This window comes from Mercenaria mercenaria, chromosome 5 (genome assembly GCF_021730395.1).
Source record: "Mercenaria mercenaria strain notata chromosome 5, MADL_Memer_1, whole genome shotgun sequence".
NCBI lineage: Eukaryota > Metazoa > Mollusca > Bivalvia > Venerida > Veneridae > Mercenaria > Mercenaria mercenaria.
Window position 1 is genome coordinate 50949642 of NC_069365.1, and position 26679 is coordinate 50976320.

Genomic DNA, 26679 nt, shown 5'->3' on the forward strand with positions numbered 1-26679 from the left:
GACTTCATACAAATGAGCCGCAGCATGAGAAAACCAACAGAAAGTGCATTTGCGACCAGTATGGATCCAGACCAGCCTGCGCATCTGTGCAGTCTGGTCAGGATCCATACTGTTCGCTATCAAACCCTATTGCAATTAGAGAAACCGTTAGCGAACAGTATGGATCCTGACCAGATTGCGTGGATGCGCGGGCTGGTCTGGATCCATGCTGGTCGCAAATGCACTATGTTGGTTTTCTCATGCTGCGGCCCAAATAGCTATTTCAGAAATTTTTGCTCTAAAAATTTATCATGATTCATCAACGACCAGTATTTTATTTTTATAATTTGTGTCTATTTTCGTAACAATCATCATACGTTCTGAAGGCCTACACTGCTAATTATTACACGTGATTGCTTTTCGAGTTATATGGGAATTCAGAAAGTAGGGGAATCATATACCCTGAACTTTTTATTGTGTAACAACGTAACCAAATGTTTATAAGTTTATTTAACTCTTTCCGTCTGATTTGGAAACGATCATACACTGTGATATTGTGCATTGTTGTAATAATGTTCGTGGTTTTACTTATTCCGGGACAATCTAAATCTGTCCTGTGAATATTCTAATAATTTGTGTTTTTATTCTACTATTTCCGGGTAACTCTAAAACCTGGTTTGATCAAATGTGTATTGCAGGACAACATCAATTGCGCTGAACATCGGCCTATTTCGATTCAACGTGAGTTTATCCTAACACTAGTTCAGCCTGTAACGGCATCATCTGTCTTTATATGTATACGGAAGAAACATCATTCGTGTAATGTTTTCAAAAAAGCAAGTCATGGGCTATTTCCAGCCGCTCATTTTATTACGAAGCATTGTACAACGCATTTAAGTGTTTCTATGAAACTTTAATTATTTCATGAACCTTTACAATAGTGTTAAAGCTATGCATATTTTACCTGGCAGTGTAAGTCTTGTGTGCTGTCTTGGAGGGGTAATGAGTACAGGAAAAACAGATTTTAATAATACCTCCAGTGATAATCTACCATGTATTAAGAATTCAGTGAACACAAATTTCAAAGGGTGGGGTGGGGAAGGGAGGAGTAAGGGCTTACTTCCAATTCGGGAAATCAAGCTATGGATTTCCCACTTCCCGAAAACGTTGTTCGCTGTAAATGTAATTTGTTTTCGGTTCCGGAAGTAAAACCACCATTTTTGGTTGTTTTATTCAGAAGGCGTGTCTAGCTGTCAGTATATTGAAATGTGTCATATAAACATAGATTTCCACCGTTCAGAATGCTATGATGTCTTAATAAACTTGAAACTTCCCAATTCAAGAACTTCCCAAATTGGAATCAAAAACCACATTATATAGATGTAAACTGAATTATACATCTACATTAACAGTACTAAAGGGTATACTTACCGGTAATTACAGGGTGGCCGACCCACGTGACTTTTGGATACCGTACACACGGAGAAAATGCCCCGATTCACGTAGCTTCCTTATTACTTGACGGATTTTCATAAGATAAAGAGTGTCGAAGACAGAAAATTGGGTGCTTTCCTCCACATAAAACGATTGCAATCAGTTCTCAGTACTTTCCTCAAACACTTTGCCCAATTGCGAAAGTGTGTACGTTATCTATACAGTTAGTCCACGGAAAGAAGTTAGGCGAAGCGTTTGAGAAAAGTACAGAACTGATTGCAGATGCTTTGTGTGGAGGAAAGCACTTATCATGCTGTCTTCGACGCACTTCATTTTATGAAAATCCATCAAGTAATAAAGAAAATATAGGCAAAATGTTACCTGAATCGAGACGTTTTCTCCGTTTAGGCTGTTATTAGGTTCTTAACGAGAAATACCCAGCAAACACACCACGTTGTTACAACGTTGTTATGACGTCTTTTCCTGACGTTGTAACAACGTTGTTTTTTGGTTGATAATGAAAGGTGCGTTGACGTCTTGTCACAACGTTGGAAAGACGTCTTTTTTGCAACGTTGGAAAGACGTCTTGTCCACAACGTTGGAAAGACGTTGTTATTTGGTTGATAATGAAAGGTGTGTTGACGTCTTTTTCACAACGTTGGAAAGACGTCTTTTTCACAACGTTGGACAAACGTTGTTTCTTGGTTGATAATGAAAGGTGCGTTGACGTCTTTTTTGCCACCTTGGAAAGACGTCTTTTTCACAACGTTTGAAAGACGTAGTTTTTTCTTTGATTGTGAAAGGTGTTTTGACGTCTTCTGCAGTGTTGGAACTAAATATTTTTCACAACTTTGGAAAGATGTATTTTTTACATTTGAATGACATCTTTTCTCAATGTTGTTTCGTGTAAAAGCACAAAAAAAAACCCCAACAGTCTATGGTTTTAAACAAAAGTGTACTGAATAATAGAATAGTCACAAGACGTATCATAACATACTGGGTCTAGTAAGAAAACATACTAAATATGATTTAACTGAAATGTTTTTATTAAAAAGTACATATACCATTCAATCAAAAATAAATTTTGTTGATGCACGTAATCTGTAAAAAGAGCTGTTCAGGCACAGCAACAGTCAATCGACTATTCAATAGCTTTTTAACAAAATATTTCATCAATGAATACAACGATAAACACTTGTGGAAATGGGCAACCATTTTGCTTGAATGTAATAAAGTGTCATAGCATATAAAAACAAGAGCTGTCATAGAAGCAGCATGTTTAACTATTTTAAAACTTGATACTAAGTGAAGAAACATTATCTTGAATTCTAGCATAAAACTGCTGTTATTGTCACTTTTCGGGGGTGTCTTAACAGGAGAGAAAACGTGTATTAACAGAGAGATTCTCGCGCTCACATGCTGTTGTAACACCTTTTTATTTATGCGCGTTCCGTGGCAAAGCGTAAACGTATTACGGCCCCAAAACGAATAATTCACAAGGAAATGACGTGAACGTGATAAAACAAACTTTACCGCGCATTTCATGGGAATTTAATGACGTTGAGGGACAATATATTCATTTACTTAGTTTTGCGTTTTATGCCAGAATAGCGTTAGCGCATGTTATTTTCTTGTTGTAACATCTACAGAATCCCTCGGGAATCATTGATACCTGGCTTGGGTACCAACCAATCCCTCGGGATTCTGGAGATGTTGTAGCACGAAAAACATGCGTTATCCCTACACTATTACTTTATGTTTGAACAAAAAGCATTGAATAATAGCCATAAATGAGTGAAACTGCCTAAAATTCCTTTAAATAATTCAAGAAATACTGGTTCGATACCACACTTCGGTCTGTGAAATCTGATCTTAGATGCTGACAGAAAACAAGTAGGATAGCTCTGCATATAGTTTGTACAGTCTAGCTAAAATCTTAAAGTTACTCACCCACAGTTTGGGTGAAATTTTTCAACATCTTCCTTTCAAAAAGTTTAGCAGAGAATGTGTATTTAACACAGAAATGTGATCTAAAACGGTTGAGAATAAAATTTAGATATTGGTAAAAATGCAACAGGAATGTAAATTTTCTGCAATATTTCAAATTTAGTATACTACATTCTGCACAAGATATAGAGGATAATTGTTGGTTTCGGTGTAATATCACGTTATAATTTCACCGAGTGGGCACCAAAAGTGATATTTTCACGAGTGGCGCAGCCACGAGTGAAAATAACAACTTTTGGTGTTCACGAGTGAAATTACAGTGATATTACATCGATACCAACAATTTTTCTGTTTATTTTATGTCTAAAACTCTACTTTTGTTGTGTTTATTTCAATAAAATGTCGAAATTTGCGGGAAATTTTATCAGGAAGCATCGCAAAGATGACGTCATTTTAACGACGTCATCGTCATATTGTTTCCGGCTTTCAGTACGCTCGGTAAACTTTTTGACGTTAATCCGGGTATCAGATTTGATAATTTTCACTGAGTGGCCAGTGAGTTTATCAGGATATAATTCACCGTTATATTTCGATAAACCACCGAAAAACATAAAATAATTATTGTTATTTAATGTAATATCTTGCTTAATCATTCCAATAAGTTTGACTGAACCAATTTCCAACTCCAAAAAAGACCATAATTTATCCAAACTCATTGACAAGAGTTATCTGCTCTTGCCTACAGATGGAAATCATGATAGTAAGTAAGTAAGTGTTCAAAGTTTCAAAGCCATATGTCAAATAGTTTTGACAAACACGTACTTGTACGCAAACTGAACCAATTTCTAAGTACAAAAAGGCCATAATTCAGCCAAAATAGTTGACAGAGTTATGAACACTTACTTACAGATGGCGATCATATAATAAACAAGTGTTCAAAGTTTCAAAGCCACACATCAAACTGTTTTCACAAAACATGGACTGGTAAGAAATTGTACCAATTTCCAAGTCCAAAAAGAGTAGCCAAAATACTTGTAAGAGTTATGTACTCTTACCTACGGATACAGACTATGGTATAATAATAATCAAATGATAAAAGTTTCAATGTCATATGTCAAACAGTTTACACAAAATATGAACTAGTAGGAAATAAAAGGTACCCTAATTCAGCAAAAGTCCTTGATAGAGTTATGTGCCCTTGCCTAAAATTGGATATGGTGATGATAACAAGTGTTGAAAGTTTCAAACCTTTATCCCCGAAGGTTTTGCCAAAATGTAAACTGGTACCAAAACTTAACCAAGGTGTGACGCAAAGCTAATGCCGTATCGAGTAGGATAGCTATTTTATAGTTCAAATAGTAAAGTTATAAAGGTCCAATTGCGGCGTCTTTTATGCAGTTTCCGAAAATGATTTTAATAAAAAATCTTGCAAAAAAGTTCTATGTAGAACAATCTAAACAAAATACATTTTTTTTCATATATAACTTTCAGCCAGGTCATTTAATATTGATTTATGTGACAAATTATTTTAATTATTCTCAAAATCACTACAAATGGATAAAGTCTGCCCATCACTTAGCTTGAGACAACATTAACCTTAACCAACAAATTCTTGATTTTGCCTTGTGAATGAGTAATCTAATCCATTCACAAAAATATTAAGAATAAATAAAGTAAAGTTTAAGTGTAATGGACTGGCAAAACAATGAACAAACAACTGCAAATTTTTGAAAAACAATTCATTGTGCAAACTTTTTTTCTCAAGATACTATTTGAAATATCTTCACCTTGTAGAATTTTAAATTATCTGAAAAAAATTCCAATAACACTGTGCATCCAGAAAATGAATTGGATAAAAGTTCTTCAGTTTTGTATACAACAAAAAATCAAACTTAACTTGCACTGTTTTCACACATTTCATGTATATCACTTTTCAGCTGCATTTAGAATTTACTGAAAGATTCATTTTGTAAGTAGAACTGTTTTGCATTTAACACATTTTAAATTCAAGTGTTTGTGTTTTAGAGCAGATTACACAGTATGTAAGTCATGATTTCTGCTATTTCACTATTTCAGATTTCCTTTTGAACTGGATTTCTATCTGATAGTGCATATATATCAGTCACAGGCACTTCTCCCACTCCTAGCTCCCCTTCCTGGTCCTATGTCTACGCAGGCTGAAAATATACATTTTAACACACATGTAAACTTAAACGTTTTGTTAAAAACTAGAAGATGATCACACATATTAGAATTATGTATAAAGTTAAATGTATGGTAAGGTGACGGTGTATCATTTTTAATGCATGACATACTAATTTCTTTACTTTATCACAAAGTTTATACGGTAATACAGTGGGTGGGATAGCGCCGATGTCGTGAATTCATTTCGGACATACTGAGTTTTCAAAATTTCTGGAGCCCTGAATACATTGGACGGGTTCATTCAAATGCTAGAATTTCTATTCTTACTAACAACATTCTCACGTAAGTATGATCAAATATCATTTCTTAAATATTTACCCTTCAAGATCGAAAACAATGTTGTCCTTTCTTCTCCCAGTTTGCTTTTCCTCTGATGTTAACATGGTCATTAGTTTCATTGTCATCAACCTGTGAAACAGAATGAATTTGGTGATAAAAAGTTAATAAAAAGGTACAATTTGAATCTATATCACTAAAAATTAAATCAATAAGACAAGTATGCCAAGGAGCAGAGTGTTGAGCCCACCAGCTGTCAAGTGGACCTTGGACCTAGGGGCCTGGTTCTTGCGCACGACACTCCGTCTCATAATGGTAAACATTCATGCCAAGTTACATCAAAATCCCACCATGCATGAAGAAGAACTGCTCTGGACAAACTTCAGTATGACCGTAGGCCTCTTAACTGTGACCTTGACCTTTGAGACAGGAACATGGGTTTACGCATGGCCACCTTCTCACTTAGGTAAACATTCATACCAAATATAAACAAGATTGGTTCATGCATGTATAAGTTATGGTCTGGACAAAATCAGACAGACACAAGCACATACATCGAAAGTGGCGACTATATCAAGCTCACCGTAAGTGGGTTCAACAAAAACTTGACACAAGACAAATACAACTCTTGCATAATTATTATTTTTCATTCTCTTAAAGTATTCTTCTAAATTTAAAACATGCACAAAAATGCTCGTGAAACACGATTCAGATGAGTTTCAGTTAAGTTCACGCATATTTTATTCAAGAGGAAGTAAAAAACAGGTAATAAATTTATGGAAACTTTATTCCAATATTACTTACTTACTTACTTACAAACACCATGATATCCTTGTACAGCTAGAAATTGTGCCACTGGCCCATGAGTAAGTGTTGTATATAAGCAGAAGATAAAGATTCTATTCACAGTCCCTCATAGATGTTCTTCCAACAGCAGACAACATGGAAACCTGTCAACAGCAAAAAATTTCAAATTAGAGCTACTTTGTAATAATCTACATTTTAAGCACACGCAACAGTAGTACACCCATGCATAAAATAAATTTTGAGAATTTACTGTCTTGCATTTTAGATGTAAACAACCTTGAATCAGTTTCACAACTAGTTTACGGTAAACCTTTAGCCTACTAGCAACAAGTGATTCTGCCTTTGCGACCAGTGCAGACCAAGATCAGCCTGCACATCTGTGCAGGCAGATCATGGCCTGCACTGTTCGCTATTCAGTCAGTAAATTTTCAGTGAACACCCCTTCGAAAAACAGATGGTACTGTCCAAACTGAACGATGGATCAGTTCATTTTAGAAACTTAGCAGGGTAAAGGTTAATGAAAACTTATGCCTGACTAAACTCAGACATACCAAAGTCTTTGTAAAACAGATCCTAGGTTTTCTGCATGAGGCATATATGTTACTAGTCAAAATAATTCGCCGTTCAGATTGTTTTATATTTGTGACGGGCAATCTAAACGTCAAAACTTTGAAGGACCAAAATAATGGAATATAAGTCACAGTACACAGTCATGTAAAGTTATTGGTTTTGCGTTTTCGCATATTTGCATGTAGAGACACGGTAAACTTTAATCGTGTACAGTACATACATACATTTAAACTATCACCAGAAAATAAGTAACTTTGGATAATATTTGATAATTTTGGCATAAATCATTGAGAAATTGAATCCCTGTTCAATACATGTAAGTTTATTTGAATTTAAGACTAATGTTTGAAAATAATCGGCATTTAAACCTATAGCATGTAAAGCGTTGGCAGCGATGAAAATTTCATCGGAAATTGCTTCAACTATTTTGGTCTTTCGAGTGTTTGACGCAAGTGGGGATACTGCCCATATGAAAAGAATTATCCCAACATTTCCTAGGATCGCATCAAATTAGTTGGACTATTATGTTACTTCTGAAGAGAATCATCAGGCATCAAACGAATGTGAAGCAGTATAATAAATTATATTATATGGAGATGTCCAAATACAACGTAACAGGATATTTCGCCATTTTCGGGACAGTGTGATAACTTGACTGTCGCTGTCTCAACATGTCTAAACTTATTTGGCACGATTTCTTTCAGGAAATCTCTAAAACATGTGACGTCACGAAATGGCTTTGACTACAAACAAAATGTAAAAACTGTTGATTTTATGTTAGTCAATATGGTGACAGCGACAAGTAAGCATAGTTCCGGCTATATTTCTGTTGCCTTTAGATAATGGATGGCACTTCTGTTAAATTTTCTTGTTGTATGGTGGATGGCGTATGAATGCATTGCACGTTATTATGCAGAAGGGGGGATAGGCAGGGACTTTTTTCATATACAGACTTTTGGTGGCTTGATAGAATTTTGATCAGAATTGATAAAAAAAAAATATTTATAGAATCTGTGTTTTAAGAATATTGATGCAGTTAGAAAAACATCACTGTTTACAAAAAAAAAAAAAAACATGAACGTCTAGCCGCTCACTGTCTTATCAGTTCTAAAAATAGAAACTACAACGGATTTGTTTACAAACACCATCTAGTCTAGTCCTATATCATGACCCGCATAAAATTAGTTTGACTACCACACCCCTAGCCACTTCCAACAAGTAATGCTGTTTGGTGACAGATATCAACATACAAATGGCATGTAACTGTTAGACACTAAGCATACGTGAATTTATAAACTAAAAACCCTTTGTCAAAACCTTTATAATTTATGGAAAGTTCTAACTATTTTTTGCACTGTAAACAGTAAAAGACTGCAAAATGTTGACAGTCTGATCTTCATCGCATGCAAGATATTTTAAGTAAGTCCATTTCTAGCCTAAAATGCATAATTATTAATTTATCCTCATGCAGCACAACAATGTCAACATACAAATTACCGGTAATAGGCCTACCGCGAAAATATATGACAATATAAGTTATAGCTATAACTTCAACAGTTTTAAAAACGTCATGACAAAAAATAACTGCTGTAAAAACTAACAACATACTTACAGGTGGAGAAGCCATGATTTGACATATAATCTGTACAGGGCGCATTTTAAATACTTCCACGAATTTTAAAAACTCCGATCAACAACATGAAGGAGTAAGGTCAGTAATTCGGTCGAAAATGTGCTTCCGTGGTGTAGTCGAAAGAAGTCCATAATAAATAGATCCTAATTTTCCCATTTTCTGCGCAAATTCGTGTAGAACGAGTGCTTTAATCACACTTTTTCGCTACTAGAATACATTCTGCATGAAATGAGACGGTTTTCATGTTCATACAACCCACATGGCAAGTTTTGCAGATCGAAACCGGAAGTAGGTGTTTATTGCGCGGAGGAGAGCAAATATGCGCCATTTTTAGGGTAGCAGACCACAACTGACTGGCATTTCACTAGGAACTATTCAACCCCCTATTTTCTTTTCATTTTTTCGTTAATTTGTGATAGAACTTTTATGAAAAATTGGTGTAGGAAAAAGTGATGTTCTCTAAAGATACGTAAAGACGACATGAAGTTGTCGTTTTTTATATGAAACAAAGAAGGATTTGAATTACTGACCTTTAACCTTGAACGAGGGCAAAAAGGCACGTGAGCTAGACCTGTTTTGATTGGTCAATTTCGAACACATGTCGGAAATCATGGGACGGAACTCTTTCGAGTTAATGTTAGATGGTTAATGTTACTAACCTCACGACATGACGAATAGCGCTAAACGACAAATATGCAATAAAGTATTCACGCAATGAAATTATTTTTGCAGCTTGAAATAGTTTAAAGTTTCAGTAAATCTAACATGACGTTGTTCCAACGTTTTTACAACGTCGGAATAGCGATGTCGGATTTTGGTCGCTGTAAAGCCGTTGGAACAACGTCGGAATTAGCGACGTCGGATTTGGTCGCTGTAAAGCCGTTGGAACAACGTCGGGATAGCGACGTCGGACTTTGGTCGGTGTAAAGTCGTTGGAACAACGTCTGATTCTGGTCACCGACGTCGCGACCCCAAAACAACTATAAAAAGACGTCTTTGCGACGTCGTGTGTTTGCTGGGTATGCACGAGTTCTACGCGACTTTAGAAGCGCAATATTATTCCGCGAAAGAACGCTTGCATAATTATTATGTCTCGATGCAAATCTAATAATGTCTTTATTATATTTGCATCTGCAGTTACAATTATTAGGTAAATGATAAAAAAAAAATGATCTTAAGTCTGAGTAACATTGAAAATATCGTCGTATGAGGACCTTTAAACGCGACGACATACACGAAACTGACGTCACAAATGTCGCCGCGCTATATCAAATTTGAACCTAAAAAAGGAAAAAATATGAACGTTTTATGTTCCTAACTATAGACTGTCATATAGCACGAACTATGGACCGGCCATTTATAGAAGAAATCTTGTAATTATATGTATCATGTAATTGTTTGGTGAACAATAACTATAAAACAGGAAAATAACAAGTGTTTGTAAATTTGTTTGTCAGATACAGGATACATCAGACAGTGAATGGGTGCCATATTACCCTTCTGACCTAAATTTGCGTACTAGGATGAAAACAACAAGTAGGACAAAACCACAAGCAGAAGAAGATACGGAAAATTCTAAACTGAAAGCGGACAATACGCGTTTATAGAATGCTAAAAACTTTTTTTTATTTTGAAAACTTGTCACATTCAGGAGATACTGGCAATCTCTCTACAACTTCGCGTCTATTACACCATTTTCCGTATTACTAAGATAAAAAGAACGTTTTAAATATTCATAAACAGATGACCAAACCACTTACAGAGTAAAATAACTATTTTAGTTTATCTACACATCTAAATGAAGTAAAATGTCTCCTGTGAAAACTCAGTGGGCCGTATTTTCCACCATATGATCGTTTTTCAACTGAACCAGTTTTATGGCCTAAAAATATCTACATACGGGTGGGTAGAATAGATCGATATGCAAAATCAATACACCAATATCATGACTATTCATACACAATACAATACAAGCCTTGTGATAATATTGGAAAAGGTTTTAATAATTGTTAAACAATGTAGTTTTAAGTATGACACATTTTTCTATTGCAAATAATATAAACAGGTTCAATATATAGGGATTTTTAAGTATGTAAAATGACAATATTAAACAGAGTGAAATGTGTTTTTCTCTAGGCTTGATATTATTCATAACCTTGATCGCCAACGTGTTCTGTGATGGATTAATATCATGTGAGTATTTCAGATATTTATCTTAAATGTTGTTTCAGTCCCCTACTAGTCGAAGACTAGTTCGTCAGTCTGTCAGCTTGTCTAATCATTGTCAGTGTGTCAAAAGTCATATAACGTGTCACGTGCAACTCCGATGGCCAAGGCCAAATTTACAGATTGATGTAACAGTTAAGATTCATGATTATTTTGATCTGTTTAGCTTAGTGTCATCACGACAGTGATGGTCGGGGAAATCCCGAGTGCCTGAATAAGGAAATGTTACGTTTTGCAACAAAGCTTGATAATTCGTAAGGCTCGAATCCTGTCTCAGCAACCTTAGGTACACACCACGGACGGACAAACTATGATTATATTCATCTGTTCATGACTATAAACAGTCATAATTATATTTTAGATCTGAGATTTTCCAAACTGTCCAGACCCGGATCGAATTTGCTATACGGCAATTTTAAGATCAAAGTCAAGCAACTGGAATTGGAGAAATGGAGATACATGCTGTTCTTTTTCTTCTTCTTCAAATTACTACACTCCTTCATAACTTTGAAAATTATGTGTAGGCGCTGAATAAAATTTTATGGTGTTTTTACGTGTATAAAGTTTTTACATGTGCCAAAACAATAAAACTTTCAAACTTTACAATATTAAAACTTTGTACACTGGTTGCTTGAGTGCAGAGATTAAGACAGGCAAAGTACAATATCAGCATCGTTATTCAGAGTACTAGTACCAAGTTCTGCACATGTAAATTGTTTGGAATTTCTTTTAGCCGACCAAATTTATGGCCACTGACTTAGTCAAAGATATGCACAAAGGACCTAAAAGTTCGTATTGCAGGTATCTCAAAAGGTATATAGTTATCTTTATTATTGGTAAGTATTTGACCTAGGGTCATGAAACACTGTAGGGTTGTTATTTTGCATGTGATGTTGGCACCTGTAGTTTTGTTTGGGATTTCAGTCAGCCGACCAGAGTTTAGGGTCTTGATTTTGTCAAACTTGTGCATAAATGGTAGCATTTACCTCAAAAAGTATTTTTGGTGTGTGTGTGTGTGCGTGCGTGCGTGCGTGCGTGTGTTGTGTGTGTGTGCGTGTGTGTGTGGAGGGGGTGTAATTGGCGTTGTACCGACTTTGATGGCGAAGGAAGACCCAAGGTGTCCATCCGAGCACGAACGTGCACCTGGGTAGAACCACCGACCTTCCGCAAATCAACTGGGTGGCTTCCTCATATGAAAGAAGTATACACCTTGAGCGAGGTTTCGAACCCACAGCGGTGAGGGACAAATGATCCAAAATCAGCAACCTTATGTCACAGTACGGACTTAGTCACTTTAGTTGAGGTTATGTGTTAGGCAGCCGGTTGGTTCAGTTGGTAGAACACTCGCCATGATGCCAGCCCCCCCCCCCCCCCCCGCCTCCCCTCCCCTCCCCTCTCCCTCACACACACCTGCAACCCTCCAACTCCATCATCCAGGTAATACGATAATATGATAGCGTGTTAGTCTTGCATTTTCAACAAGTAACGTATAAGTCTATGACCCCCCCCCCCCCCCCCCCCCCCACACCTCCAACTCCATCATCCAGGTAATATGATAGTGAATTAGTCTTGCATTTTCAACGAGTAACGTATGAGTCTATGACCGTACAGAGAAGTAAGTACCGTGGACACACATCAAGTTCTTACCTACTTCGAACAGATGTGTTAATATTTATTGTTAATCATTTTGTACATTTTAGGGAGCATGAGTGATTTATGTGGTGCTGAAATATCAAAATATAATTTCGCTGGCGAAATTTATTTTGATGCGGAGAAGTTACGTAACAACGACTTTGGAGATGGCTGCACTCTTACAATAACGCCGGCAACATTGAATCAAAATGGCGGCAACAAAGTCATGTTTTATTTTACGGCATTCGAATTCCAGTCGGATTGTGACATTATTAGCGTAACCATCAGGGACGGCAGATACCGTGATAACAGCGTTGTTCAAGGTAACGGTTGTCCAGAGCATCTCTACTGTCTGGCTTTGTGTTGACATTTCTGTTTACTATGTTATTAAGTGACATGTCCCATCAGTTGCGTGTCGATGACTTGAGTACAATAATAGCAAATTGATTTTCAAGCTCGTTGTATTGTGGCTTGATATATGTTAGGGATTTCCAATTAAAGCTGCACATAAGCATGATTCCCAGTCTTTCAATACTGTCTTAATCGAAGACCAGCCACGAAAGCCAAAAGAAAGCCAGAAGGCTATTGGTCCATCTGATTTCAACCAATACAACTAGTTCTTTCAATTCGTTTGAGGCATATAGAACATAATTATCATTGTCAATTTGTGGCAACAGATTACGGTACTAGGCACGTTCATAGCTTTCGTCTATGTATTTTCGTCTTTGACAATTTTGTTACTTTTTAGATGTTAATTAATATTTAAGTTGTACTTATCCAATTAAGTATTGTTTAATACCTCTGTTTTGCTGATCTAACAAATAATGTTACTTTAATTAAGGTATCCGATCCATAAATAAGCTAGCAAGTTCTATAAAACAGTGCTATTAAAATATATCAAATATTGATGCCTGGTAAGCTCATATAATTTTGGTATCACTTGAAAGTGTATTGTCTACTGAAAAAAAAAATATAAATTACATTACAAAAATATGTTACAGAATTATTTTTTTTACTTTATCCTGAGACTTATACTTGAACAGATATCCAGTCATTACAGTATAGATTTATCACTTTGAGGTCAAAAAAACATGACAATAGTGATTCGTGCATATTATTTATGGTCATCTTACTTACTAATTCTTGTTCAGCAGACACAACTCTTTCAAATGATACAAAAACATGGGGTCACCACGCATCGAAATGTTACCTTTTTGTGGATCGGACACCTTAAGGGAAAACAATGACTAAAGAAATGAGCTGTTTGTTTATAAAGTATATTAGATCTATATAGTAGTGCATTATTTAAATTCCTTGTGTCATGTAGGACTTCCACGATACCTATGCGGAATAAATTCCACATTGACAGAGCAAGTTTTTTCAACAAATGGTGGAAGTGTTCGTATACATGTCAACATCAAAAGACACTGGAATTACATAGGGTACTTCCGTCTGAAGTTTGTTACGTATCACACAGGTAAGTTCTTTTATTATGCTGATATTGTTTTATTGTGCCATGTGCAGTGCTCATACAAATGTATTGCTTTTATTTTTTTGCAGCTACATTTGCAATACTATACATATACGACATGAGATCGTATGTTGATTTTACCCAAGAACAAAATAAAGCTACCACAAGGTCACATAACCTAATGCAATCAGCAAAAAAAAGATGTATATATCTATTTTCTTTTAATGCAAAAAATGGAAATAAAATAATGAAGACTTGAATTAAGGACGATACACAAACGTTCGCCACTTGCGACGCGACGTGTTCAGGGCTTCACCGTGTATCATGTGTAACGCTGTTCTATCAACCTTTGTCTAAAAAGAAAATATCAGATGTCCGATAAGCTCTCGTCGCGCATAAAAGCATTTTACATTAGAAAATTTTAAAATGCTCAAATTAAATGATAAATATGTACTACATTTTTTCTACTAGGGAGTTGTGATGAGTCCGATGTATCTACATGCAGCAATGGACGCTGTATTCCTCTGGAGTACAATTGCTCTGAGAACATAAAAGCTTGCGGTGAAGTGGATGATAAATGCACGGAGGAAGCTGCAGACGAGAATATTAGAGATTGGTTCGGCAATGTTATCAGATATCTCTTTATCCTTATCGGGTTTATTTGCATTATATGTCTGCTAAAAGTGATGGTGAAACAGGGCAAAAGAAAATGTGGTCAGCTCTTAGATGGCATGGGAGATTGTTTTCGTGACATCAGGTTAAAATGTGCAGACTGCAGACGATCGGTAAATTTTTGCTTGTATTAGATCAAACGGACCTGATAATAACTTTAATAACTTTATACTTTTAGGAACAGCAGTATATTTGCGCTACAGCACAATGTCTGCTAGAATTAGTATATGAGGTATAGATTATATACAAAATTGTCTACTGAGCAGTTTATACGTTTTTAGCAACTTGGTCAAGGTGGATGGTGTATATCCACGAAGATAAATATATTAAGGCCGTCTTGAAATATCTGTACAACGGATCGTGTAAAACCCAAAACTATGTGTCACAACATTCCGTATGTACATATTAATTCTTAAATTTTACTCGTAATTAACATGGCAATATATATATATATTTAATTATATAACTACAGTAATATATCTCAGTAACAAATGAAGTATGATATTTTGCTTTGTATCGGTTTGGTACAAGCAGACTATTTATCTGATACTATCTGTTTGTCAAATTTTAGGTCAATTTGTCTCGCTTTCGTAAACCCCGCCTTCCGCATTTTATAAGAAGTCGTCTGCGATCAAACACTCAGAACACACCAGACGAATCAACAGACGACAGATCCACAACTGAAGGAGTAGCTAATTCAGCTTTTTCTAACAGTGATACCCAAATAGATCAAATGATACAAGCTCAAATAAGCATACAATCTCCGCCAATGAGCACTGCTCTTCCACAGTCGATGACGTCACAGAATGAGCCTCCATCTTACGAAGAAGCAATGGCTTCCAGCACACATTCTTTTCCTTCTCTGCAACCAGAAGATCCAGCCCCACTTTACGAAGAAGTTATATCACCAAATGAAATGGCGGTTTCCTTTCAATCGGAGGAATATTCAACTACAATTGACGAGAATAGTTTTAATAGTAGATCAAATGATAACATAGAAACTTCAGAAGCAGACGACATGAACAATGATACGAACGAAAGAATAATGACTTCAAACATAATGATACAATCTTCTTTGAATACAGATACATCTTCCATTTTAAATAATTACTTGTGTGACTTTGCTGTAGAACTGTCCGATGATTATTCATCCGACCCAGACTGGGACTCTCTAAGCAATTCTTCAGTATTATCCCAAGGACAAACAGCTGTAACACAGTCTGTGATTAGTGCTAGTAATGAACCAAATGAAGAAGGTCCTGTGCCTCTACCAACTTACGATGACGCTGTTCCCCCGCCTTATTATTATGATTACATAGCTAATGTAAGTCGATACAAACAAGATTCTGTCAGGGGAAGCGATGCCTGAATGAACTTACCTTTGATAACTTAAATGGGTGAAAGGTTGTAGACCAGTCTCTGCTTCTGATTGGCTGTTCCTGATAATGCTTTATAAAACTTAACCTCCACGGACCATTCAGTTTTACTTCTTGATATTTTAATCTGCCGCTCTTAAAGAGTAATGCAAAAATGAATGCATATATATGAATGCGTTTTTTGAGTTTTTATTTCGACGAACAGAGTTGAATAAAAGTAATTTTAATTACAGTGATCCTAAACTGTCTGAATCTACACGCAGTGTTTTACGTTTTATCAAAAAGTTTTTTATCAGTCCACCAAAAACCATAAGGATCGCTCTAAGGGTACATACCTTAGAAGAATTTATATACAGTAAAGACTACCTTAGCGACCCCTTGCTTTCAGCGACTTTCTGTCTACAACGACCTTTTTATTTCCTCCCGATCAATTTCACATTAAAATTGGCTTATTTCTAGCGACCCCCTGTCTGATGCGTACAGCGACCATGATTTCTTAGCCCCAAAGCAAGATTTCGAACCTTTATAACGACTTTTTGACCCCTCCCCTCAAAGGCAGAAAACTTTTTCCAATACAAATCATGGAGTGTTGTTCTTGATCTTAATAACTGCCTCACCGTCTTATCGATGAAAAATAAGTGAAGCAGACTGAAAGGTCATTTGAAATATTCCATGTTTCATCAGAGTGTTTAAAGGTCCGTAATCAAATGCTAACTAGAACATGTCTTATTTGCCTTAACCCAAGACTTCTAGTCAGATTGTGTATAGAGACTCCCTTTCTACAATGACCTTTTTGAAATTTTCCGAAGGCTGGACACTGTAGACAGTCGTTACTGTACATGTAGTGTCAAGGAAATATATTAATACTGCACATATTGCCCTTGATTCGCAAATAAACGAGAACTTTGTGATAAAAAAACTACAAGTTTTTCAGACAGTTATTAGATTTGTGGAGCGATAGGCAATCCTTTTTTGACCATGTTTAATTGTATTGTTGTTATGTTTTATCATTTTATACAAATAAATTTTTATGTATGACCTTTGCTTCAAACATAGTCTTAAGGGACATAGAGTATCATGTACTGAAAGGATATAAAAAGGGAAAAAATAGGGACCTCCATGGCCGCTGACTTTGAACCACTTGCCCCTCACCGATATGGGTTCGAAATCTGGCTTGGTGTGTAGAATTCATATGTGAGAAAGCTATCCAGCTGGCTTACGGAAGGTCGGTGGTTCTTCCCAAGTACCTGCCCGTTATGATACAAAGCCATGAGGGGAACCTGGGTTTTTCCTCCACAAGTCGCCGTATGACATAAATTTCGTGGTTGTGGCTCTAGATTGATCCAACTTTCACCCCATCCCCTACCTACATACACACACAAATAATGAAAAAAAAATGTAGTGTGCAATATTGTGTTATAATTTATATTTCACACGACATTGTCATGTTTAAGATATATAACTAAATATTTTTGTCTAAAGTTAGGGCAATGTCTTTAAAAAGAATTGCATTGTTAGTTTAGTTATTTCTGGAGCAATCAAAGATGAATTAACACACATAACACGAGTTTTAACATTTGATTTGTTCTATATAACAATAACAGGTGGTTGATTCTGTCTGTTTTATGATAAAAAGGACCAATCAGTTTCGAAAAATAGTGAATAGATTCCTTTTTGATATGATCCGTATTACACGAGCATGCACTTTGTTTTTAGTCAACCGTTTATTGGTCGTTTTGATATATTGAGTCGAAGTCGGGACCCGTATTAGACTAGCTCCTAGACTATGATATAACTTTTTACATGTAGTGAACTGAGCCAGTCTATATCCAATGTTAAATGATAAATTAACATCATTCCTCTATGAAGTATTTAGAATAGACTGGTTTTTGTCTCTATGAAATGGAATTAGACAAAAAATGGACAGATCTAGTAGTACCAGGACTATTACAGAATTTTGGTCGAGAAATGTGAGAATGTCATTCTGTGCCTTTATCAAAGCCGACTCAGTTGAATGAAACTTTCTGTACGTAGACTGCAGAACGTCATGTAACTTATGTTCACTCAATTGCCGCTAAGACACGCATCTACTACCTTTTCCAAGATTATTTAAATGAACGGAAGATAGACACAGGCCTGTAGATTTTGAGAATGTTTGGTTCCAGACCTGGTTTCTTAAGCAGAAGTTTTATCCTCGCACTCTTAAACTGCTTTGGAACCTCTCAATTTCCTATGTCGTGCGATATTAACCAGGTGCCGCCAGGCTGCCGCCGCTGAAGACATGCTTTCAGGTATGTGAGATCATTCTGTTGACGTAATACTTTTAAAGTGGTCATCTAATAAAACTGTCTATAAACATGTGTTATTGTTGTTGTTTTTTTTTCCCACAGTGGCCTAGTGATAGATTTTGTATTCTGTGTACAGTTTTAGTACTATTGCTGCACAATATCATCATATATTTTGTGCAATCAGAACCAGTTCTGACCAATTAAAATTTATGTATTTGTACTTCATATGATGGCCCCAGTTACACTTTTATGACGATTGGCACAACCTCTATTCCTTTAGCCAGTATGTCAATCTAAATTATGAACTTTAATTTTTTTTCAAATATGTCCATTGCTTAAAATGTTAAACATTCTGTAAAAGGACATTTCCGAGTGAAACTCACAATGACCGCCAGTAATGGTCGCTTCTCTCATACATCCGTCCGAATTTTTGTCGTGCATATCTCAAAAAGTATTTGATCCAGAGTCATCAAAGCTCACAGCATTGTCATTCAGCATATGAAGTTGTGCACCTGGTTTTCTGTTCGGGAGTTCACACAGCCAGACCAGCGGTGGCCCTAAACGCACTGAAAAGGTAAAGTTTCGAAAAAACAAACACTTTTTGGGTTTGTTTACTTCAGTGACCAAACAAAACGGACTTGACATTACCTTATTACAAAGTTCCTGTACTTTTTTTATATAGTTGACTATGGCTTATGTTCTCGCACAACGTTGTCACTCGGATAAAAAGATTGTCGGTATCTGCTGTCCACCCGATGAGAGTTGAATGTTCAGTTATTTTAGACCCAGGTGGAAGAAGTTGTTTTAGATGGTTAACTAGGAAAGTCCTGGAGGATAAAATCTATTTGTTTGCCATCGGAGTAGGGACAAAATCCCTAAGGACAATTAAAATTCCAACTGTTCAGTTTGACTAAGGCGGACAAAATCTACCTTTTTTCAAATATATCCTACTTTTCAATTCATTCTCTATAAAAATGGATAATTAGGCCCATATTAGGCCTATCACCATAAAATCAATAATTTTTCAATTTATGTTGTTCAACACTTTTAATATAATTTACAGAACTCAGTAACAAAATCAAAGGAGAGATTTGTTTGTCCTACATTATTTATCCCCTCTTAAGAATTTCACGACAGTATCAGTAAGCTCAACAGGAAAATGTCACTCCCAGAATTAAATCTCTGGTAAAGAGTGGGAATTCGAAGCTAGCAGCAATATGTGTAAGGGAACGCATGATCGCTGGTGTCACCCTTCTTTCGATGAATATATTGAACATGTTCAAAGTTTACTTTACACGTACCCTAATCAAGCAAACCACAAAATGACTTCCGCACGGGACAGATTATTTTATTCTTTGCCAAAACAAGACGAAGATGATAAAATACATAAACAATACGATAAACAAAAGCTTTTGCCTTACATACTTGAAAATACAGCAGGGAGAGACAAAGTCTTCAGCGGCCCCTTTGGCCTCAGAAAAGGTTTGTCATATAATTTCGCGACCTGTAACAACTGTTCATTTTTGTCGAGCCCGCTTGCGTAAGTGAATATCGTCGGAGTCCTTAAAATCGTGGAGTACCTTGGTTCACGGCCATTTTTGTTTGTTAACTGGTCACTCGAGATTTGCATTCACGCACCGGAAATTACGTTGGCATTTACTACGAATGTTACTCGACCATGACGATCTTTCTAATTATAAAAAATGCGTTTTAAGAAGGCAAGTGCATTAAATACTAATCTGTCATGAAAATTTTACCTTTTACGCTAATCCCTAAATATAGCCACTGAAAAGACACATGTTTATACCCTAAAATGTTTTTTGAAAGTCCAAATTTCCTTCGTCTGCTTTGTTTACATTTTATCAATGGCACAAGTTGTGATGAATAACGGTTACGACAAAAAAAGTGTTTTTCATGTACCTATAACCCTTAGCAATTTTTTCCCTGCTTTTTCAAACTTTCTGAATAAACCACAGCCTATCAGAAGTAAATATAGGCTATTACAGTCTCTATCACGTTCCCAAAGTGAGCTCAATGTAATGAGATGGGAAATGAAAAACCCATGTAAACACTGGAATCGATCAGATTCACTGCACTGACTTAAGAGTAAAAGAGGGGAATCTTTCCTATGTCCTCACTGTGTAAGTCATGAAAAATAGAAACTGTTATGTTGGAGATTTGAAATGTTAATGTTTTAATCTTTTGTTACTGTAGTGAAACATTTTAAAAGCTAAAACATTGAAAATCATTAAAACCACATGAATGACTATATTTGACCTTTAAGTCACGTGATTCAAGTCCCAGGATACTGTGATGTCATATCCGCGAAATCAAGGTTTGCAGACGACTGACATAATTTATTTGACATGACTGTTTCGGGTGAATCCCAGTAGATAACTAAATCGAAAAAAGTTAATTGGAATAATCAGGGCTTCGGAAATTTGCCGGTTTGTCGGTTTTGGACCGATTTTTTACTTTTCAGACCGATTCATAAAGTGAAAAAACAAAAAAAATTGGTCCCGTAAAAATGGAGAAAAGTATAAATTTCTGTCTGATATCTCAATACACCATCTACAGCCAAGCAGGAAATTGTTGGTCGCACCCTCAGATAATCAATAAACGTGTCAAACAGTCTGACTGTCACTTTGATAATCGGTCCGTAATTAGCACGTGACGCAATCAGTACTAGCGCGGCACATCCTTTAATGTTTGCAGACAGCCGACTGCAATGTATTAAACATTTTTGACTGGTTTCCAAATATGTCTGACTGGATCCAAATCATTTCGACTGGGATCCACTTCTTTTATTTAAAATCCGATGGATGGTTTATTTCAAAAGGCTATGTTTCATCATGGTAAAAAACAAATGGTCACTGCATTTAATCAAAGAGCTATAATTGTACATTATAGGTCTTTGATTTAAAGAGAAATCACACGGAAAACCAATCAAAATATTTTTTATAATTACTTGATTTGAAAAAATTACAAGATTCATTTGTTGGGGCTCCAGTTGAAACAAGTGCAGAAAATCGTCTTTGCAACCCGACGGTGCAAAAAAGAAAAAAAAATGGACTGGCAAACACGAATGATAAAGAAAATCGGAGTGGTGCTGTTTATCAAATCGGTCTTTTAAAAAACGTTTCAAAATGAAATTTTGTTTACATCAGAAGAGAACATATAACTTTTAAAATGTAGCTGCTTATTGAAGTACAACATAAGTGAAATGAAATATCCGTGGCCAACACGCGTGACCTTTTGGTACTATACATGCGGGAAATTAGATCTCAGCGTTCATATAACGTACACATTCGGTCCGCGGCAGAGTATTCTTAAAATACCGAGACTGTTTAGCAGAGAATATGTTTTATGTAATTGTATTTTATAGAATTCCACCAAAGAATGAGGAAACATCACAAAGTATCTGCCGTGTATACGGTACCGGTCACGTGCGTTGGCTTTTAGACTAGTTACGCACAAGGTGTCAATGCCTCGGTAATTTTATCCTTACAAGTATTTTCTCGGAAAAAAATCGAAATTTAAACAAAGTAACAATCACACATAACACTGAATAACTGTCTTCATTGTATGGAAACACGCGGTGACCGGTAACTCAGTTTTAATGCATGACATGATTATATCTTTACTCTATCACGTTTTACAAAATATGTAATATTGGGAATGCAGTGGGTGGGGTAGCGCCGATGTCAGGATTTTCGTTTCGGACCGATTGAGTTATCAAAATTTCCGGAGCCCTGGGAATAATGTATGTGGTGGAGGATAAATGTATTTAATCAGGTATGTAAACATTTTCACATGACAGTTGTTATTTATTGAGTTTGCGCTGAATTAAAATTAACTCCGCGTACCATGGTACGCCGAGGATACATAGTTGTCTAACTGGCTGTATGACATGCATGGGGCACTCTTCTTTATATTTGGCATGAATTTAAAACCTTATTGAGACAGAGTGTCATGCGCAAACCCCAGGTTCCTATCTCAAAGGTCAAGTTCACAGTTGCAGGTCAAAGGTCATGTCAGATCATGTCCTGCCCACAACTTTGACTTGCATTGAGGAATCCTGTTTATATCTGGCATGAAGGTTTAACTGGATGAGACGGAGTGTCATGTACAAATCCCAGGTTCCTATCTCAAAGGTCAAGGTCACGGTTAGGGATCAAAGGTCATTTTAAAGCTTTTTCAGGCCATAACTTTGATAAGTATGTTTTTTTTTCTTTGGTGTAAATGTTCACTTCTGTGAGACGGAGTGTCTTACGCAAACCTAGGATTGCTATCTCAAAGGTCAAGGTCACACTTGGGGGTCAAAGGTCATTTTAGAGCTTGTCCGGACTGTAACTTTGCCATACATAAAGCAATCTTTTTTTTTTATTTGGCATAAAATTTGCCTCAATGAGAGTGTCGTGTGCAACTGGTTCCAGATAAGCACACATACTGTTTCTCATATTTTCATGGGCCTAAGGGGTGTTTTATTCTCAGTAATAGCTTTATAACCATTTTGTAAACAGTATTTGGGTTTAATTTCATAGAAAAATCATTTGTCTCTCAGATGGAGCCAAGAGATGTTAGAGTAAAACCATGTGATCATAAAATTGTGACACGCCTGGTAATTAAACACTTGCCATAATCTACAGGCATATTGACATATGTGCCACAGCTTTTAAGAACATAATGAAGGTATTCAATTTGTTTATGGGTTGTCATAAGTGATTTGTTAAATTCTTTGACTGTACTCAAAATACTCTCATTGTTTACACTTTTAACATGTATGGGTCACAACAGCAGAAAAAAGGAGTAAATTTAGTATGTCTTTATTATTTTTTTACTCATATGATATTAAAAGCAAAATATATGATATTGAACCACTGAGATATAAAGTTTGTACAATAAAATTCCAAAATGTGAAAGATATAACATGGCAATAATTCAGCTGAATTTATATGTGATGGCAGTGTCTGCTGTACCAGTAAGGGGAAGTATCACTGTGTTGGAGTTTGCCATTTTCTGTGATTGTCTCTGGTCTCGTAAACCGTTTTTGATGGTGACCATTTTGCGTCTGATTCGGAGATAATTATTTTGTGTTATTGACATAGGTTTTATAGGTATTTTTAGTGATACATAGCTTGTTTCAGCTGTAACTAGTTTATAACTTTTCTTGGGCCTGGTTAAGGCAACGTCTTTCAAAAAATGTTAAGAATTTAATTACAAAAAATATTTCTACTGTACAGCATTTGTCTTGATGCCAGAACAAATGTAAACAAAACAGAGTCTATGGTGACCACAGGCACTACTTCAACAAAAAGACATGTTTTGAAATTTTGTTTGCTTAAGTTATTAAAAACAAATAAATTACAATGTTAATTATATTATGTTTCTATTTCAGCTCTGTACCTTGATTACACAGCATCTGGAAGGTAAGATTGATAAAGGGTTTTGTAAATTGTAAAAGCAGAATTCCTCCAGTTGTGCTTCACAAAGACCAAATTTTTAACAGGAGATCATAGTGTCTATTTAACATTTGAGTAGAAATGAATGTACATGTAAGTCGTCTGAACATTGTCTACATGCTGTTTCTAGACTGATGGCTACCATTTTGCAAAACTGATTTGGTATGTATATAATGTGCTAATACAGTAATCTTATAGCCATTGAAAAATGTTTGCTTTGCAAGTCCTGGTAACAGCTAATATTTAGCCGCTTTATTTATCTTCCTCTTTTTGCAAATTCTTACATTTTTTTCAGATCTTTAAATTTCATTGAAGACTACATACGTAATGAGGTTCTTCCAGAATATGGTAATACCCACACAACAACCAGTGTATCATCACTACAGACCACACTGTACAGACATGAGGCTAGGTTTGTGTGTATTATAAGTTTGGTTAATTCACTATACTAAGGGCTTTGTCTTCACCTTGGGAGGATGGTGTCAGTGTCCTCAAAAGGTGAAAATGTTAAATCAAAAGAAAAGCAAGCACTGGAGAATAGCCAATTCCAGTCACAATGTCAGGTCTTGATGGAAAATGTATGTCTTGAATTCATTGAGGATTTTTTTCACAAAATTGGGTGAAAAGGAAAATGTTTCACATGGAAGGGTAATGTTACTATTATTGGCTCTTGTATATTCCTATTAAAACATAAAGTCTGTGCTACCATGTATATGTATACTCATCTTTATGTCAGTTTAAATTATAAATCAGCTCATAACTTAACCCTTACCCTGCTAAATTTATATGATGAACTTGTCCATCTTTCAGTTTGGACAATATACCATTAACAATTTAACTGTTAAAAGGGGTGCTTACCAAAAAGATACTGCCTAAAGTAAGGATTAATACAAAGTTCTTTGTGTATTTTGTAGCATTTTAATGTATATTCAGTAATTCATTCAGTCTTAAAACCAAAGCTTAATTCGTTACTGCAGTGAAAAGTGCTTTCTTTGGTAAAGCTTTTTTCATGCCAAAGTTATATATTCCTTTTTTGTCCCTGAAGTGTCTCATATAGTAATAAAGGTATCCATCACTCTGTCTGTACTCATTTTGCTTGTCTGGGACATAACTTAAAACTATGCAAGGATTTGATCGATATTTGAGTATATTTGGAGTATATATATGTATTGACAAGGAGGAGGGCAGTACTTACCGGTAGAAACCATAAAAAACTCTAGCTTAAGACTTCTGATGGCTTAAGTCATTAACATTTCGCTCTAAAGCAACTAGCAATTCATTGCAAAGTCTTTTTCACACCCAGAGAAGCCAGAAATCTTGACATATGATAATTGCAAAGCCAACCCAGATAATAAGAACATTGAAAAGAAAATATTTCTTATCTTGCAGGGACATAATTCGTAATGCAGTGCATGCCAGTGAACATGATGCTGTGATATTTGTGGGCAGTGGTTCTACAGGAGCTGTACATAAACTGATACATGGTCTGCAGCTTGACCATAAACCTGTAAGTGCGGTCTTGAATATAGAAATTATTTCTAAGAGTCAATGTTAGGTGGCGCAAGCCACCAAATATTTAAGGCAACACTGATAACTGGTTAATACTCCCAAATTGGCCAATACTAGTCAGTAGAACTGGATACTATTATCTTTAAGAGTAGTGTTGCAAAAGGGTAGAAAGATTTAACGGAGAAGCTTTCCCCAGTTTTAACTTTAAATAGGCTGCTGACCTGGACAACACTCTTTTTGACCAGTATTTATCGACCTTTGGTGAGAATCTCTTTGGTGTAATGTTCTGATCAAGCATACAGTTCCGTACTGCTTAGTCCACCTTGTGTATATATATTTCTAAATACAAAAGGGAAATTTCTTGTTACCCTAACCTGGCTTACATTGGTCAACGTAGAGAAATTACATGTTATCTTAGACAAAATAAAGTGATATGTCTGGCAATAAAAGTGAAGAAAACATATATAGTGTGAATCTCCATTTAATGATTATATATTAAGGTATTAGATCACTAATAGTAATGTTTACAAAATGGCCTTTGCTTGTTATATTCTGGAAGGTAACCATGTTTTGCACTATTTTGCAATTTTTAAACAACTTTTACCGTGCCGTTTTTTTTATAAATTTCGTTTAACTTATGGTATCTCCTCAAGCTCAAGTAGAGACAAATTTAAAAGTGATAGCCACTATCCAAAACGTTTGCAGAGAACTCATTATACCATTAATTTTAATAAAAGAAACATCAGACTGTTGGTAAACAATTATAAAACACAAAATAAAAATGTCAGTATCATTTTTAGCTCATCTGATTTTTTGAAAAAATATGATGAGTTATTGTCATCACTTGAGCGGTTGTCAGCTTCGGCGTCGGCGTCTGCGTCGGCGTTGCCTGGTTAAGTTTTATGTTTAGGTCAACTTTTCTCCTAAACTATCAAAGCTATTGCTTTGAAACTTGGAATACTTGTTCACCATCATAAGCTGACCCTGTATAGCAAGAAACATAACTCCATCTTGCTTTTTGCAAGATTTATGGCCCCTTTTGTATTTAGAAAATATCAGATTTCTTGGTTAAGTTTTATGTTTAGGTCAACTTTTCTCCTAAACTATCAAAGCTATTGCTTTGAAACTTGGAATACTTGTTCACCATCATAAGCTGACCCTGTACATCAAGAAACATAACTCCATCTTGCTT

General features: G+C 35.8%; 2 protein-coding genes and 1 long non-coding RNA gene across 5 annotated transcripts in view; 2 read left to right on the forward strand and 1 right to left on the reverse strand.

The window, feature by feature from the left end:
- Positions 1-5082: 5082 nt before the first annotated feature.
- Positions 5083-9296, reverse strand: LOC123539716 (uncharacterized). 3 transcript variants are annotated; one of them, XR_008370996.1, is made up of 4 exons: positions 8831-9296; positions 6654-6791; positions 5884-5973; positions 5083-5537 (listed from the first exon to the last, which is right to left on the reverse strand). It is a non-coding gene; the product is annotated as an uncharacterized LOC123539716 (long non-coding RNA). The 3 variants fall into 3 exon arrangements; XR_008370994.1 differs by having other exon boundaries at positions 6650-6791; XR_008370995.1 differs by having other exon boundaries at positions 6664-6791; positions 8831-9295.
- A 304-nt stretch (positions 9297-9600) lies between these two features.
- LOC123557182 (uncharacterized) lies at positions 9601-17267 on the forward strand. The gene is made up of 5 exons (XM_045348485.2): positions 9601-11044; positions 12778-13032; positions 14037-14186; positions 14652-14965; positions 15424-17267. Exons 1-5 carry the CDS (start codon positions 10972-10974, stop codon positions 16219-16221), a joined length of 1590 nt encoding a protein of 529 aa, XP_045204420.2. The 5' UTR covers positions 9601-10971; the 3' UTR covers positions 16222-17267.
- Positions 17268-19809: 2542 nt separating this feature from the next.
- LOC123557183 (uncharacterized) overlaps positions 19810-26679 on the forward strand; it is a 38318-nt gene continuing 31448 nt past the window's right edge. Inside the window, exons 1-4 of the mRNA XM_045348486.2 lie at positions 19810-19998; positions 23915-23945; positions 24274-24390; positions 25368-25485. Of these exons, the coding sequence (XP_045204421.2) occupies positions 19839-19998; positions 23915-23945; positions 24274-24390; positions 25368-25485 (426 nt within the window). The 5' untranslated portion in view covers positions 19810-19838. The remainder of the gene's footprint in view (positions 19999-23914; positions 23946-24273; positions 24391-25367; positions 25486-26679) is intronic.

What these genes read in the sequence shown, in the direction of transcription:
- LOC123557182 (XM_045348485.2), top strand. Translation starts at nt 10,972, where the DNA reads ATGTGTTTTTCTCTAGGCTTGATATTATTCATAACCTTGATCGCCAAC. An exon ending in CTGTGATGGATTAATATCAT is followed by an intron (nt 11,045 to 12,777) that starts GTGAGTATTTCA and finishes TGTACATTTTAG; the next exon opens with GGAGCATGAGTGATTTATGT. An exon ending in TGATAACAGCGTTGTTCAAG is followed by an intron (nt 13,033 to 14,036) that starts GTAACGGTTGTC and finishes TGTGTCATGTAG; the next exon opens with GACTTCCACGATACCTATGC.